This window comes from Neopsephotus bourkii, unplaced genomic scaffold, assembly GCF_033783945.1.
Source record: "Neopsephotus bourkii isolate Nb327-2 ecotype Australia unplaced genomic scaffold, CSIRO-AGI_Nbou_v1 NB_31, whole genome shotgun sequence".
Lineage (NCBI taxonomy): Eukaryota > Metazoa > Chordata > Aves > Psittaciformes > Psittacidae > Neopsephotus > Neopsephotus bourkii.
Window position 1 is genome coordinate 559,360 of NW_026900548.1, and position 14,664 is coordinate 574,023.

The window sequence follows — 14,664 nt, forward strand, 5'->3', positions numbered from 1 at the left end:
TATAGCAAACCAAGTACAGAAGCGCTAAGCAGAATCTTCTTTGAATCAAGCTAGTACATCTCCTTCCATTGCTGGAAGTCTTTATGAAAGTCCCAAAGAAGTCAGTGCTCAGAAAGCATCCTTATGTCAAGGTTACGTGCTAGAGTAAGTAATGGAAAGGAACTTAAACCTTAGCTGACCAAATTATTTTATACCATGGTTAGAATTATTTAATGCTGCTTCTTTCTCTGTCCTAATGAGAGGCCAGTTTGTTAAAATGAGTAACTGTAAGAACCTGGGTAATGCATCCAGACTTGAGCACACGTATTGAAGCCTTATGTTGTTACCTTATCCAAGAGCACTGTAAAGCCTTGGCAGTTTTACAAGGATGATATGATCTTGGCTCAGGCTTTGGCTCCAGCAAACCAAGACTCCATCCTTGTGTAAAGGTGGGAAGTCCAGCTGGACTCGACGTGGCTGCAGGAGTCCACGTGGCAGGATCAGCTCCCATGGTCTCAGCCTCTACAAAGCACTCCTCTCAGCTGACTGAATTGATTTTGTGGATTAATGTAGTAATACCAGAGAGAAGCCTTATCTGTAGTGTTGTGAAGTCAGAAGCTTAGCAGGGCTGCATGGTAGGTTTGCTCCAGCAGTGACAGCTATCTCTTTTCACAGTGACTGCCCTCTCAATTCCAAATAGTGGGAACAGACTAAGGCACAACTGTGGATTTAAAATAATAAACTCTGGAAAGACATATGGCATCTAAGTTCCAGGGAGATACACAGATCACACATTTCTGATTGAGGTAGCTACTCTACGGCCTTTTACCTTCAAGCACACTCTGCAGCCTCTGATTGTCAGGGGCAGGAGTTAATTTTGTATCATCTACTTCCTCTTTTGCTTCCCTGATATTGCTGCACCTTGGGTTAACGGCAGGATTGAAGGAAAAAACTGAGTATTAGGCTGGCAGTGGGCATTTCTTCATTGCACTTTCTGCAAACTGAAGCAGAGAGTAAGAATATGAGTAGGGACTCAACATAAAAATGCAAGTGGTGCTATGAAGGTTTTTGCTGCCTTCATTTCTGACTTTAAAAAACATCCCTGTCTTTCAAGTTTACAAACGCTATCCTTAGATAAGATGAATGGTATCACAAACATAGTGTGTACCTTAACCTAGTCACCATGGGGATGCAGGACTTGCAAGCGTGTAGGAAAACACTTCAGCAGTACTACATCCCAGTGTCAAACTATTTTGTTCCTAGAAACAACTCAGAGGTACATCTGCATTTTAATATTGTAATTTTTTTTATCAAAGCACTGAAGCAAAATATTCTAATGAGTCCCCCTCCCAAGATAAGATTTAAATTATTTTCCTGGGAAAGGATGAAAAATGAAAGATCTTAATCCGTATCTTTCATTTCAAATTGCATGGGGCGAAAAAATCCAAATCTTTTTGTTTCTTGCATGAATATCATTTACCTACCTTCTTCTTATGTTGCCTTCCAGCAATGTCTCTCTGTACTTCCAACTCAGTCTGAAACACCACCTGCATCTGACTAGGTCCTAATGTATCCCTTAATGTGACGAGAGAATTTATCCATTTAAGAAGACAGTTAATAGGAAATGTAAAGTAAGCTGTTCTGTCAGGAGGCAGAGAAGATGTAATTTCAGCGCGCTGTTCTCTGCACTTAATCCAGTCGTCTTTTATGATTAAAATATTAGTAAATATTCATATTGAACATCTAAAAGACAGGTGGTGTTCTTTGTTTCAGTGTCAGGAAAGGCTAATGTAAAAGTACTTTAAAAAGAATCTATTTTTGGAAGAGTCTTGGGCAGCCACCAAGTAGAACATAAATAACCTCACAAGAACAAATGCTTTGGGAAGTTACTAATCAAATTTGAAAATCTGTAGTTACATTGTTACTATTTTTATTGTTGATGTCTGTTAAGATTTTGTTGTTTGGGGTTTTTTTTTAACTTCTTCTATGAAAAGGAAATTGAAACTTTTACAAATGGAATACATTATTTTATTAAAAGGGCAGATTACATACTTTGTCCTGGAGAAATGTAACTGAAACCAAAGAGAGAAATATAAATTAAAATAGGGAATGCAAAACAGGCAAAGAGCCTTTAAATCAAACTTGAGACATAAATATTTAGCAAATGTAAAACCCTCCGTGACTCTGTGTGTGTACAGGAGTTTGGCCTGAGCATAATTGTATTTATACAGTCTTTGTGCAGCTGATGTTGCTGAGAAAAGAAGGTGCCGATGCAGTAAGTACCCAATTAGAGCAGCAAAAGGCAAGCAGGAGCCGGGTGGGGGAGACCGAAAGAGCTGAAGCAGCAGCTTAGATCAATCAGGGTAACCCAGCATTTTTGCTTGGAGCCAACATCTTTAATTAAAATCCTTGTATTCTCTAATAACTGTGAATGTTCATAAGACTTTTTCATTGATTGCAGTTACTTCCCATTTTTCGTCATAGATTATAGTGCCCTGACGTTATTGTTTCCCTTCATCTTTAATTAAGGAGACTGATTAATTGCACACATATAAGAAGTGCTCGTTCCGCCCTGTCCCCAAGACAGCCTATTGCTTCATCACTGAAACCCATCCCAACATGCGGCACACTATTTCAAGACCTTGGTGTCTGCCTTTTGCTGTCCTGGTCCCAGCTGTGACAGTTCTTTGTCAGGTATCTTGGGATCCCACAGAGGGTCAGTGGGTGTCAGGGTGGGTAGTTGTGCTGAGCCTCAAGTCTGATTTGAAACTTGGGGACTTGGCTGTCCACCCAGCAGTTATGTAGGGTGAAGAAACAAGTATCTGGCACTCTCAGGCCGTGTGCCCCCTGTAGGAGCCACTCACCAACATTCATCAGTCTGAGCATATAGCTTGATATATTTTGAGTAATACTTACCTGTGCGTTCCACTCTTTCATATATTGAGTCACAACTGATTTGTTGATTCATTTGGAGGAAAGTTTGTTGTGAAAAAGCTTTCTATCTTTTGAAACCAGTGTGGCTATGTGCATTTGCTGTAGGGTCACCCCATGATAAAGACTGCAGGAACCTGAACTGTGAGTTATGTTCACTGGAATCTGAACAATCAGATTGTTTTGGGTCTTCAGAAAATACCCACTATTGACTTAGATTTGATTTGCTTTGGGGAAAACCCTTCACTGCAAACTGTCTTGAATATGAGCACTTAAAAACATTCAGAGCCCTCTAAGCTCCTCTCTGTCTTGGTGTGTGATATCACTAAAGGTATCTGATAGGCCTTTCCAGAACTGCACCCTCGATCGCAGTTAGGATGCAAATTCAGCATGCATTGAACCAGAAGAGAAATACAGTATGTTGTGGCCTTTTCCTAGCGTGAAATGTTGGCATTTCTGTTGGCATTGTTTGCATTACAAGCAAGATAAACACTTAGTGAAGAACAGTGAGAAACCATTGCTGTAACTGTAAATTTTGCAAACCTCTTTGTAACTTCCTAGTCTTGAGGAAAACTCAAAATGGTCTCTGTCCTGAGCAGCATGATAGAGGCCCTCTTTCAGCTGGCATCTAATCATAAGCGGAGTATGCTGTGGTGAAAAGGGAGCCATATCCCTCCGGTCAGCCTTGGTGCAAGGGGTTCTCTTGCTTTACTCTGGAATACATTGGTGTAGTCTCTCAGGGAATTTTAAGAATAGAAATTACAGTATTTGTAACCTTATCCATTGCACAAGGCTTCCTGTGGGACTCTAGAGGAAGGTGAATAATGACAAAGGCTTTGTCCTAGCCTAATAGTGTGAAAACTGCTGAAAAGATGTCAGTAAAATGCTTAAATCCATTGCTGTTGTTGGAGCTTGTTCCCCACCACTGTTTAAACTGCTCAGCCTTAGGAAGTGTCATTATCTGCAGCTCAGCTGGAAAGAAGTGTGTCATCCTGCAAATACAGGTCTTGGCAACTGGAAGTAATAGCTTGTGGGTTGATGAGAAGATGGTGCCTTTGCTGGATATCCCCAGGGCTGGTCAGTGTGGTTTGCGAGCACAGACACCAAGCATGGGAGAGGCAGGGATTCAACCCCTCAGGCTGGTTTTGGGGGAAACAGCAGTGTATGATTCCCACTGCCTCTGGCAGCCGATGGTACAGGACGTGCTGCTAGGCCTCAGCCCCTTTGCCCTTCTAAAAGCCTGCCAGGAAAGCTCCTCCGCAGGGAAGCAATGATTATATGGTGATGGTGGACACTTTGACCAGCTCTCAGCAGCAGCTGGCACTGAGGTAAAGAAATTATAATTGAGTTAATGAGGTGGCTTGTACTCATTGACTGCACAGAGGTGCTTTACATCAGCTTTATACAGAGTGTTAAGTTGCTGTGGAGCTATGATGAGGAATGCTTTTTAACAGCATCCCACCAGTGAGCAGCCATGGTGGTGTGTCGTGTCCTGTTTTCCTGTTGTAACAGCATTGATTGTGTCCACATGAAATTTAACTCCTTAGGCCCCAGAAAGACCCCAAGAGAAATAAAGACAGAAATATGCTGCTAGTGCACAGTAGTTTTGTCGGGTGTGATGGCGGGGGGGGGGGGGGGGAATGTGCTGGTGAGGGGAACCCAGGCACTGCACCCTCTGCTTGGAGAACCTTCCGGAAGGGGGCACTGAGCCTGTGTGGCACAGAGGGGTGCCATGAGCGTGCCATGAGGGAGGGGCTGCTGTTTTAGTGCCCCTTCATGGTGCTGCCGCCAGGAGCGTTCCAGTCCATGGCGGCGATAGCACCAGCCTGAGGGGCAGAAAGAGAAGGTGGCAGAGGAGGAGGCATTTTAACAAATGGGGCCATGAACAGTTGCCGTGCAAAAGGGAGGCAGTGTTTGGATTCTGTCCTCTTGCCTCAGGGCACAGCTCCGTGACTGAGGAGTGACACAGGTAAGCCCAGAGGATTTCATAGAATCACAGAGTGTGCTGGAAGGGACCTTAAAGCTCACCCAGTTCCAACCCCTGCCACGGGCAGGGACACCTTCCACTAGAGCAGGGTGCTCCAAGCCCCTGTGTCCAACCTGGCCTTGAACACTGCCAGGGATGGGGCAGCCACAGCTTCTCTGGGCACCCTGTGCCAGCGCCTCAGCACCCTCACAGGGAAAAGCTTCTGCCTAAGAGCTCATCTCAGTCTCCCCTGTTTCAGTTAGATTTGGGTTGTGGGGGGAAATGAAATGAACATCCTCTGCTTCTGTGCCTCTTTGCTGCTGGCAGAGAGGGAGACTGGCAAACAGTCAGATGTCAGGGTGAATCTGTGCCTTGCCTCCCTTTGCAGTTAGTTAGCAGTTAGTTAGATAGGAAGCAGTGCCTGGTCCAGGGCACATCAAGGTGCTAGGGGCCAGTTTCTGAACTGGCAGAAAACCAACATGCACTCACTGACTAAATGAGGTCTTCGTTTTCATGAGATGAGACTGTGCCTATCAGCTAGCGGTGTGGTGTTTTGCTTAACACTACACTGCGATGTGTGTTTTGCTTAACATATGCCACTGTTTCATCTTTCTGTCTTAACGTTTATCAATAGTGTTACTCAAATAAACAAATCCTTTTAATCTGTTTCTCTAGCAGTGCTGACAGCAAGTGCATTTACAGACATTTGTCGTATTTCTTCAATTAGATTGCGTAAGGCACAGAAGTGTTTTCTATCTGGGGGGTTGCCTCTGGTACCAGCAAGATGGAATTACTCTAAAAGTACATTGCTTTATTCCATAGATTATAAATGATGACTTCCCTCTTCAGTTATTTCATTTTTATGTCCTAAATAAATACTGTGTATATCAAGAAGCTTTGGCATTACTCTAGGTATTTCTGGCTAATAGTGGAGGGAATTTGGATTGGAAAGTACTTATAAAGGAGTTACTGATACGTAAAATAGTAGGATAGTAGAGCAGAAAGTTGGATGGAATTCTGTGTTCTCTGGCTTCTTGAAAAGTGTTTTCTGTAGAGGAGTAATTAAATGCTTTTAACAAAATATATGTTAAAGGTTAATTGCAGAAGTGGAATGTCCCTGCTTTTATCAAAAGGCAGCCAACAGCACAGCTTCCTGGCATTCTGTAAGTGGTGGCTGATGTAGTCCTGTGGATAATAATAATTGCTTTTTCTGTAAAATAAAGATAGAGGCTATAAATGAGTGAAGGGAGGGAGGTTCTCCACTTGTTCACCATCGTTTGCACAAGACTAAGCCCTCAAATACTGTAGTGTGGTACCACTTCAATCGCTGTGGTTTCCAGTTGGTAGAATGTAGTTGTTGCCCTGGATGAATGAAGGCAGGAGTGGGTTATTTCAAAAAGGTAGGTGGTGTTTCCAAATGTGTTCCAATCTGCAGGTTGTATTCTGTTCTGTTACCTCATTGACTGGTTGTCAAATTGGTTGCCATCACGAGCAGCATTTGGCTCTGGGATTGCTGGCCTCCCTCTGAATTTCACTCATGTACTCAATGTTGCTGTTCTTCATGGAGGAAAACTCACATGGAACTGGTGGATGTTTATGCTATTTTGTGGGCCTTTTTTTTCATGTCCCATTTACAGAAACTATTAATGTTAAAATAATATTCCACATGAATTTCCAAGGGTGAGAGCAAACACTTTAAAATTCATCCTCCTCAGTCCTTGAGCAACGTGTATGTTCCTAAAGAGGATATTGTGAAGGTGGGTATGAGTGGCCAGTACCACTGAAGCATCTCCCTTCAAACTTGAGTTTTTATTCAGTATGCTGTTTGGTTTGTTCTCTTTCTCAGTGTGTGGTTGAAGAGCTCTCTTCTTAGCTCTGATTCTGACATGATCATTTTTCCTGCCTCCTCCTAGTAACGAAGACAGTGTGTGCAGAGCAATGTGATGGACGGTGCTACGGGCCCTACGTCAGCGACTGCTGCCACCGGGAGTGCGCTGGAGGCTGTTCTGGACCTAAAGACACTGATTGCTTTGTATGTGTGAGAGTTCTCATTTTTCTTCTTGCTGGTAGTCACACTGCAAATCCTTAATGCTTTAATCCATTAAATTCACAGTTTTGTTCCTTTTAATGTATTGCATGCACACTTCCAGATTCAGACTGCAAATTTTAGCATTTAATATTCTCACATTATATTAACATCACATTATCTACTTAATATTACCTATTAACAGATTTATAAGAGCTGTAAATACAGATTGGGAGCTATTAATATGCTAATCTCTGTGATTTTTATCTTTTGCTTTTTCTAGCACTAACTTCTAAATGTGATAGGGAATTTTTAGAAGTATTTATCATTACGTTTGAGCATGGCTTTTATTGCTGCTCTGTGTGTTTTTTTTATTTGAAAGTCAAGAATACAATTTAGCTTCTCTGTGGAAGGTATTTCCTGCTATTGCCAGGCTTGATTTAAATACAGCTTTCTTACTGGGCATGCTTCTTAGTGGAGATGGAAGAAAATAGGTTTCAAAAAACCTCTTACCTCAAATGCGTGCTACTATGTGTGCTTTAGATGAAAAGAGGAAGAGGCTAACTTTTTCCTTAAAAAAATAGTCTGCACATAGAGGCCTTTAGACAAGCTTGTCTTCTGCGTAATCAGTTCTCTGGGGTAGCATAAAGCAGCTTCAGATCCAGCACTGATCTCAAAAAATGTGCAGCTCATCACGCAAAGACAACTTTTGCTAATGTTTTCAGCAAAGCACACCTAGGCCTGAAGAAGCCTAGAACTAGAGAGGTGGATTTTCAGAGGTACCCAACTGACTGAACAGACAAATACCTGTGAAATTGAGTAGGCTCCTTTTATAAGGATTGGGAAGAGGGATCTTATCTTATGGCAAATTGCAGATGTGTTGATAGTGTAAACAAGTGGATCATAATGAATGGGCCAAAATGAATCTTCCCCTGCTTGGACCTGAAACTTGCTTGCTGTTCAGGTATCATTTGATAGAAGTAGGTATTGTGCTACAAAACCACATTCTAAATGCTGTTCTTTTGCTGCTGATGAAATGCAGTGATGGCTTGATTTAACTGCTAAGGTTTTACTAAAGCTGATATTTGTGGCTGTGGTTTGCACAAGTAGATACTCCGTACGTGTGGTACACATCCAAAACTCACTGGAAGTATTGTGTTGTATTTGGACTGGAGGGATGGGGAAATATCATTCTTTCCCATGTCATGTACAATCTAAATAGGTAAAGGAAAGAAGAAGAATGCAGTTACTGTTCCCATATGTCTCTTGAGGAACATCCTCAAATCTTATGTGTTGATATGGGTCTGTTTTCAAAGATCAAGGACAAGTTATTCACAGGATAAGTTCTGTAGTACTGCAGCCTGAAAGAAAATGAGTTAGATTTTCTCAATTGTGGCAGTTACGGAAATACATATGCTAAAAAATCAACTGGCATGTTTGTTCTGATCCAGCAGAGAAGCACCCAGAACTTTATTCTCATTCACTCCTGGCCGAGAGCAATGTAAAAGAAATTCAGCAGGGGTCTGGCAATTTTCAGGACTAGTCATTACTTGCTTAGTACACACTGGGAGAAAAGTGTAACCCTTCAGGCTATAGACAACTGCGCTTAGCTGTCAGCTGAGGTACAGAACTTTAGTTTTGCCTTGTGTATTTTCCTGTGCTTTCATTTGCAAATCAGCAGCGTTAAGCACCGAATGCTAGATTTTGCATATATACTCGAAGCAATTACAAATGTATACAAAGTATTCTAGTCATAAATTACAAGTTCCCAAATCTTCTAGGTGAGCTTTTTCTGAGAAAGGCCATCTCTCCAAAGAGTATTGGTGTGCTTTACTTCATGAAGTTGCTAAACCATTATTAAAGGAGTGTCATGTGTGTGATAAAGTACCTTTTAAGTCAACAGTGGATGTAAAAAATGTGTTGAGGAAACAAACTAAATCAGTAGTTATTAATAAGCAGAAGTTCAGTTTATGAAGCATTGCAAATCCTTTAGCGTATTACAGCAGCTTGCAATAACATCCTGTTGTAAATACGGTTTTAATATTTCTAGATAAAATTCATCCATCCTCCTCCATATGCTGCCATACAATCATTTACATATTCAGTTCTAAGAGCAAGACAATAATAATCGTCTGACATCCTGCAAGCAAATGTGCTAAACCAAAGTTTTAGAGATGCTCTTTTGTTGCATTCAAACCCAAACTGGATCTAAAACTTGAAACATATAGCAGGGTCTGTGAGTGCTTAATAGTACCAGGAAAGTGACACAACCCTATTCCTAGGGAGGATTTCCCATCCAGTTCTTAGTAAAAACATAACTGACTGTATTTGTCTTTGTAAGAAAGGAAGGAAAACTGGTTCAGTGAGAAACTGACCAGTTTTATAATACGCGTTGTAAAGAAGCAGAAAAGACAGGATCAGCAGTTTGGCTTAGCTCATGCTCCAAATAGGACAGTGCCTTCATCATGGAACTCCCTGTTTGTCCCTTTCACCAGCAGATTTTGTCCTTCTCCCTTGGTTACATTATTAGTCTCTTCCATCTGAAATCTTCTGACATGACAAGTAACTTCCCACAGTCCTGCTGATCCTGATCTGAATGTAGATAAAAGCAGCAGAACAGAGGAATCTTTTCCACTTCTTCTCTCAGTCCCAGCCCTGGAGGGGAGGGGACACGTTGCTATATTGCTGACTCTAAAGTGTCAAAACCATCTGTATGTTTTACAACCTGGAAACAGACCAAAAGGATTCATCCCTTAACTAAACTTATAAAGCAACCTGGCTTCTGGAAGACAGATTAGTGGGGAAGCGGTATCCAGTAGCAGCGGTTGCTTGAACTGCTAGAGGGATCCAAACCCGGCTACCGCTTTCATATTCATCTGAACTTGTTCATTTATGGTATGCTTTGTGAATATTACTCTAACAGTTTTATATAACCTGTGGTTAAAGCCATAGACACAGTATGTGGTGATAAGGACTGTCAAAATCAGTGTGGATTTTCTATTAGTAATTACCAGTCTTGCATGGTCAATTATTTTCCCTGCATACCGTTACTTTCTTTATCCACACACTTGCCTCTTCATTTGTCAGGGCCCTGTCCTCTGTCAGCTGTGGGTGGCTGAGCTTGAATGCTAAGTGGTACAGAGTCCTATTTTCTTTTCTCAGTGTGTGAAGCAACTGACCTTGTTAAACTTGCCACTTAGGGAAATGACTCCCTCCTGTGCTAGCTCAAAAGAAGTTTTTATCACTCTTGCTTTCTAATTGTGAATTTCAGTTTTCAGCTGGATGATGGACTCATGCTGTAAGAAATCTAAAGATTAGACCTCTGAAAAGCCATTAGCATTTGTTTAGCCTGACTATGATAAATAGTAGTTCACTCTTGGCAGTTTTAGAATGTCCTATCGAGTTGTGAATTAGTTAATTGCTAGTAGTAACAACAGTTATGAAACAAATTACAGTGTTGTTATGTTTTTGTGGGAAGTGCTGTAACAGTCAACTGTGTTTCAAACGATAGGGACTTAGTGAGCCCCCTGTTCTAAGTCTTGTATTAGCCAAGATCCTAGCAAGAAATCTAAGCAGCCAAAATGAAGGCCAGAAAACTATGTATCACATTCCTCACTGTTGCAGCAAGTCTGAACCATCAAGACTGTGTTTTAAACTAAAAAAGACCAACCAACCAACCAAAACAACCCAAACAAAGGAGCTATATGATTGACTTTAATGGTTTCTTCTCCCTTGTTTTGCAGGCCTGTATGAATTTCAATGACAGTGGTGCATGTGTCACACAGTGCCCCCAGACTTTTGTATATAATCCTACCACCTTCCAGCTGGAGCACAATCACAATGCCAAGTACACCTATGGGGCTTTTTGCGTCAAAAAGTGCCCACGTAAGTGCTGTGTTACCTGCCTTTTCCTGCAGGGATGGGGAGTGTGAGTTACATTTCAGGAGCTGAGCAAAACAGTGAGACAATGAGAGCTAAGTGCATAGTGCAGTATCTCAAATCACTCCACATGTGCTTGCAGCCTGTAATAACTCATGTGTTAACTAAAGGCAGTGACATTCTGGGTTGGTGACAATTCCCACTTATCCTACAGTGATTTTCTTAAACCAAAAAGAGAATACACGAGGTTTCTTGTTTTCCTGACCACCATTAGACCAACATTTATGCTCTAGATCAGCATGATCTAAATGTACTGTTAAAATAGTTACTGGGATTATAAAAGGCTATAAATTTCTGCTTCAGAAAAGTAACAATGCACCACCACCTATGCTGGCCAGTACCAAATGCTTTCATGAGAGTGAGGCCCTTTTCTTAACTTGGAACAATGATAGTTTGACAAGGGGTAATGGGTTTAAAATAAAGCAGGGGAAGTTCAAGTTAGGTCTAAGGAAGAAGTTCTTTACTGTGAGGGTGATGAGGTGCTGGAACAGGATGCCCAAAGAAGTGGTAAAGGCTCCATCCCTGGCAGTGTTCAAGGCCAGGCTGGACAGAGCCTTGAGTGATATGCTCTAGTGGGCAGCGTCCCTACCCATATGCAGGGGGTTGGAACTGGGTGATCTTAAGGTCCCTTCCAAGCCAAACCATTCTGTGATTCTGTGACACAGTTACCATAAATATTTTCTGAGCAGTGCTGTCCCAGTGAGGAAAACCCATGTAGTACTGACTGTACAATCTTAAAGCCCCAGAGTAAAATCAGAAAGGAAGTGGGAGTTAAAAAGAATAATCCCATGTATCTAGGAGCCACATGCTTCTGAGATACCAGACAGATGATGACAAGTAACAGAAAAACATAGAGGGTCATCACTTACACAGTTGGATAGTGCTGTTTTAGTTAGGAAAATAAGAGAGACAGTGTTCTTTGCCTCCCTTTCATTCCCACCACGGTTTACAGTTGTGCTGTGCAATAATTACTTTATCCATAAATTACATATACGAAGGATGAGTAATCTATAATAAATGGAACCATAATTGAACCGAAAGCAAAATCCAGATTTTGAATCTCTATGGAGAAGTTCAGATTGACAGTGGGCTGAAGCTGTCACTGTCAAAGCTTAGTTCTGTCTGTAATAGAATGGTGGGGTTTTGAAGCAAGATTTTTTTTATTGGTGTTTTTACCATGCACTAGTTAAGGGCTTCAAGTCTTTGTCCAAATACTTAGTTGAAAATTTTCCCTTTATTTTTCCTTTCTTGACAGTATTAAGCTGACAATTAGGTAAGATCAGTCTGTATCCCCTTTGGCAGTTGTTTTACAAGGCAAAATTGAAATACTTGTCATTTTGAGCAGTGTTTTATCCCAAATGTATATATTTGTGTGTGTTTATGAAAGAGAAAGTGCAGAGCATCTTGTTTATTTCTCCTTAATTACTGTAGCTTCCTTTGCTACAAATAGTAATACACTTCTGAAAACACTGAACGTGAAACATTAATGTCAATGTGGAAGTGCTGAGGTAATTAATAGTATGTATTGACAGAGTCCAAAACCATGTGTCCCAGTATTATTTAGCCCAGTGTTTCACTTTCTGACAATACCTTCTTTTCTCTTCAGACAACTTTGTGGTAGATTCTAGTTCTTGTGTCCGTGCGTGTCCAAGCTCCAAGATGGAGGTTGAAGAAAATGGTATTAAGATGTGCAAGCCCTGCACTGACATTTGTCCTAAAGGTAAGCAGTAGTTCAGTATAAACTTCCTTGAATGTAGTCAATGCTGTAGCAGAGCAAAGCAGAGTATTTTTTTTGGCCTGAAATACCCTTCATGAATACACTGAAGAATATTTATAGCCTTTGGATGCACACAGAACTTCGAGCTATGTAGCCTGTGTGAAGGATATGGATAGAATTAAAATCTATGATGTTGTAATAGAAATATAACCAAACTAATTACTTTTGGTTAGATAAAAATGATGGGCTTTTCTCCATTGGTTTTTTAAAGGATTCTTTGTTTAAAGAATTCTTTATTGTGGTATTTTAATGACAGGTATTTCCTGGAAGTGTTTCAGAGCTGTCCTTTTGTCATTCCAAAGAGGGCCATTCTAAAGCACTGGCTTCAATATATGATATGTCTCATACTTTTCAATGTAATGTTAGATTTCCATTTATTTCCTCTGGTTTTCAAAAATGTCTCTGAGCATTTTCTGCCTCCTTCTGAAATGTCTAAAATGTAGGCTAGGATTTTTTCAGATGGTACTGTTGAGAAGACTGAAATCTATAGCTTACTTTGCTATCTAAAGCTCCACTGGGGAGACTTTCTGCTCCCTGCTCAAAGATCTCAGGAGGAAAGCACCATCAATTTTCCCACATGGGCCTATGCCAGTTTTCAGTCCTAGTGGAAGCCATATCTGGAAGGGATTCACAATGAAGCTACTGAAGTATGGTGTAAATCATCAGTTATTTCACGTGGCTGAAACAGTCAAACACAGAGGTCTCTGCCTAGGCAGGGTACTGACATGCTGAATTCTAAGTGAAGGCAATGTCCAGCCCTTTAACCTTAATTGCAGCAAATAACATGTTTGCTGGATAAATAGTTTCATGCATGAAAATACACATGTAGTGTTCCTGTCAAGCTCTTAGCCTGGCAGGAGGGAAGTTATCACAGGTTTGTTTAATGTTCAGGTGTACTGCTGGTAGTTGCTATTAGAGGAGACCAGCTGGGGAGATAGGATACATTACGTGATGGAAGGCTTGAATGGGATATTGTGCGGTTCACACTTGCATTTAGGTGCAGTGTGAAATATCTTAACATGTGTGCCAGGATGTGCTTCTGTGAGAGGTAATTTAGCTTATTTGTTTTAAATTGACACGTGCTTCCTTAAGAATATGGGTAAAGGGTGCTGTTTTAACACCTCTCTGCTGCTTTCATGTCTGAAAGAAATGAAGACTCGCGTTCTGATTCAGTAACTGTTTTTCCTGGTTATTTACACAAACTCCTTGTTTTGGCAGCATGTGATGGCATTGGAACAGGGAGTTTAGTGTCAGCTCAGACAGTGGATTCCAGCAACATTGACAAGTTCATAAACTGCACCAAGATCAATGGCAACCTTATCTTCCTTGTTACTGGGATTCATGGGTAAGTGACAAAACGTTAAGATGTTATGTCATGGTGCCAGCTGAAATGAATTGCAGCCACCTTTTAATGATGACTTCAGGCTGCTTTTATGGTATAGCAGATCTAGGATAAATCATTTTCCTTTGATTATGAAAGAAACTGTTACCTTGATTCTTATGATTCAACTTCTAGGAAAAGAAAGGATGAAGTAGGCTGCTTGCACTAGAAAGAGAAAAGATGACTCTGATCTTTGGTTACATTATGAGATCCTCAGAACTGGCTGAATCCAGGACAGCTTACAATAATGCCTGATTATAGAATAGTAGGGAGAAAGGGAAGTTACCTCCAGTTAAAGTTTCCTATGACCAACAGGTCTAATGTGCAGAGGGCACCTAAGAGAAATTGTTGTAGCCTGGGTGGCTGTCTCTGTGTATACATGCAAAAAGGCTGCCCTCTTGTCAATGAGCTTTGAAGTATATATTCCAGTTTCAATTGCAGGGATATACAATACCCGCTGGTATTTAAATCCAGTATTTTGGTTTAAATACAGCTGTTTATTGCACAAGTCTTAGTAATGGTTGAAGATACGGAGTTACAGAGCCAGTGTTTACAAAGTCACACCAAGGTCTTCTTCTAAAGGACAGTTATTTCATCCAGATCACTAGTGCCTTGCTGCTGGTGGTTTGGTGCACTGTGTGCTAAACCTTACCACAAAGATGCAT

General features: G+C 41.1%; 1 protein-coding gene across 7 annotated transcripts in view; it reads left to right on the plus strand.

The window, feature by feature from the left end:
• ERBB4 (erb-b2 receptor tyrosine kinase 4) overlaps positions 1–14,664 on the plus strand; it is a 609,586-nt gene that overhangs the window by 428,204 nt on the left and 166,718 nt on the right. For all 7 annotated transcript variants that reach the window (XM_061344620.1, XM_061344647.1, XM_061344630.1 and 4 more), the window contains exons 6-9: positions 6,790–6,908; positions 10,646–10,787; positions 12,448–12,561; positions 13,837–13,963. In XM_061344620.1, coding sequence (XP_061200604.1) covers positions 6,790–6,908; positions 10,646–10,787; positions 12,448–12,561; positions 13,837–13,963 — 502 coding nt within the window. The remainder of the gene's footprint in view (positions 1–6,789; positions 6,909–10,645; positions 10,788–12,447; positions 12,562–13,836; positions 13,964–14,664) is intronic.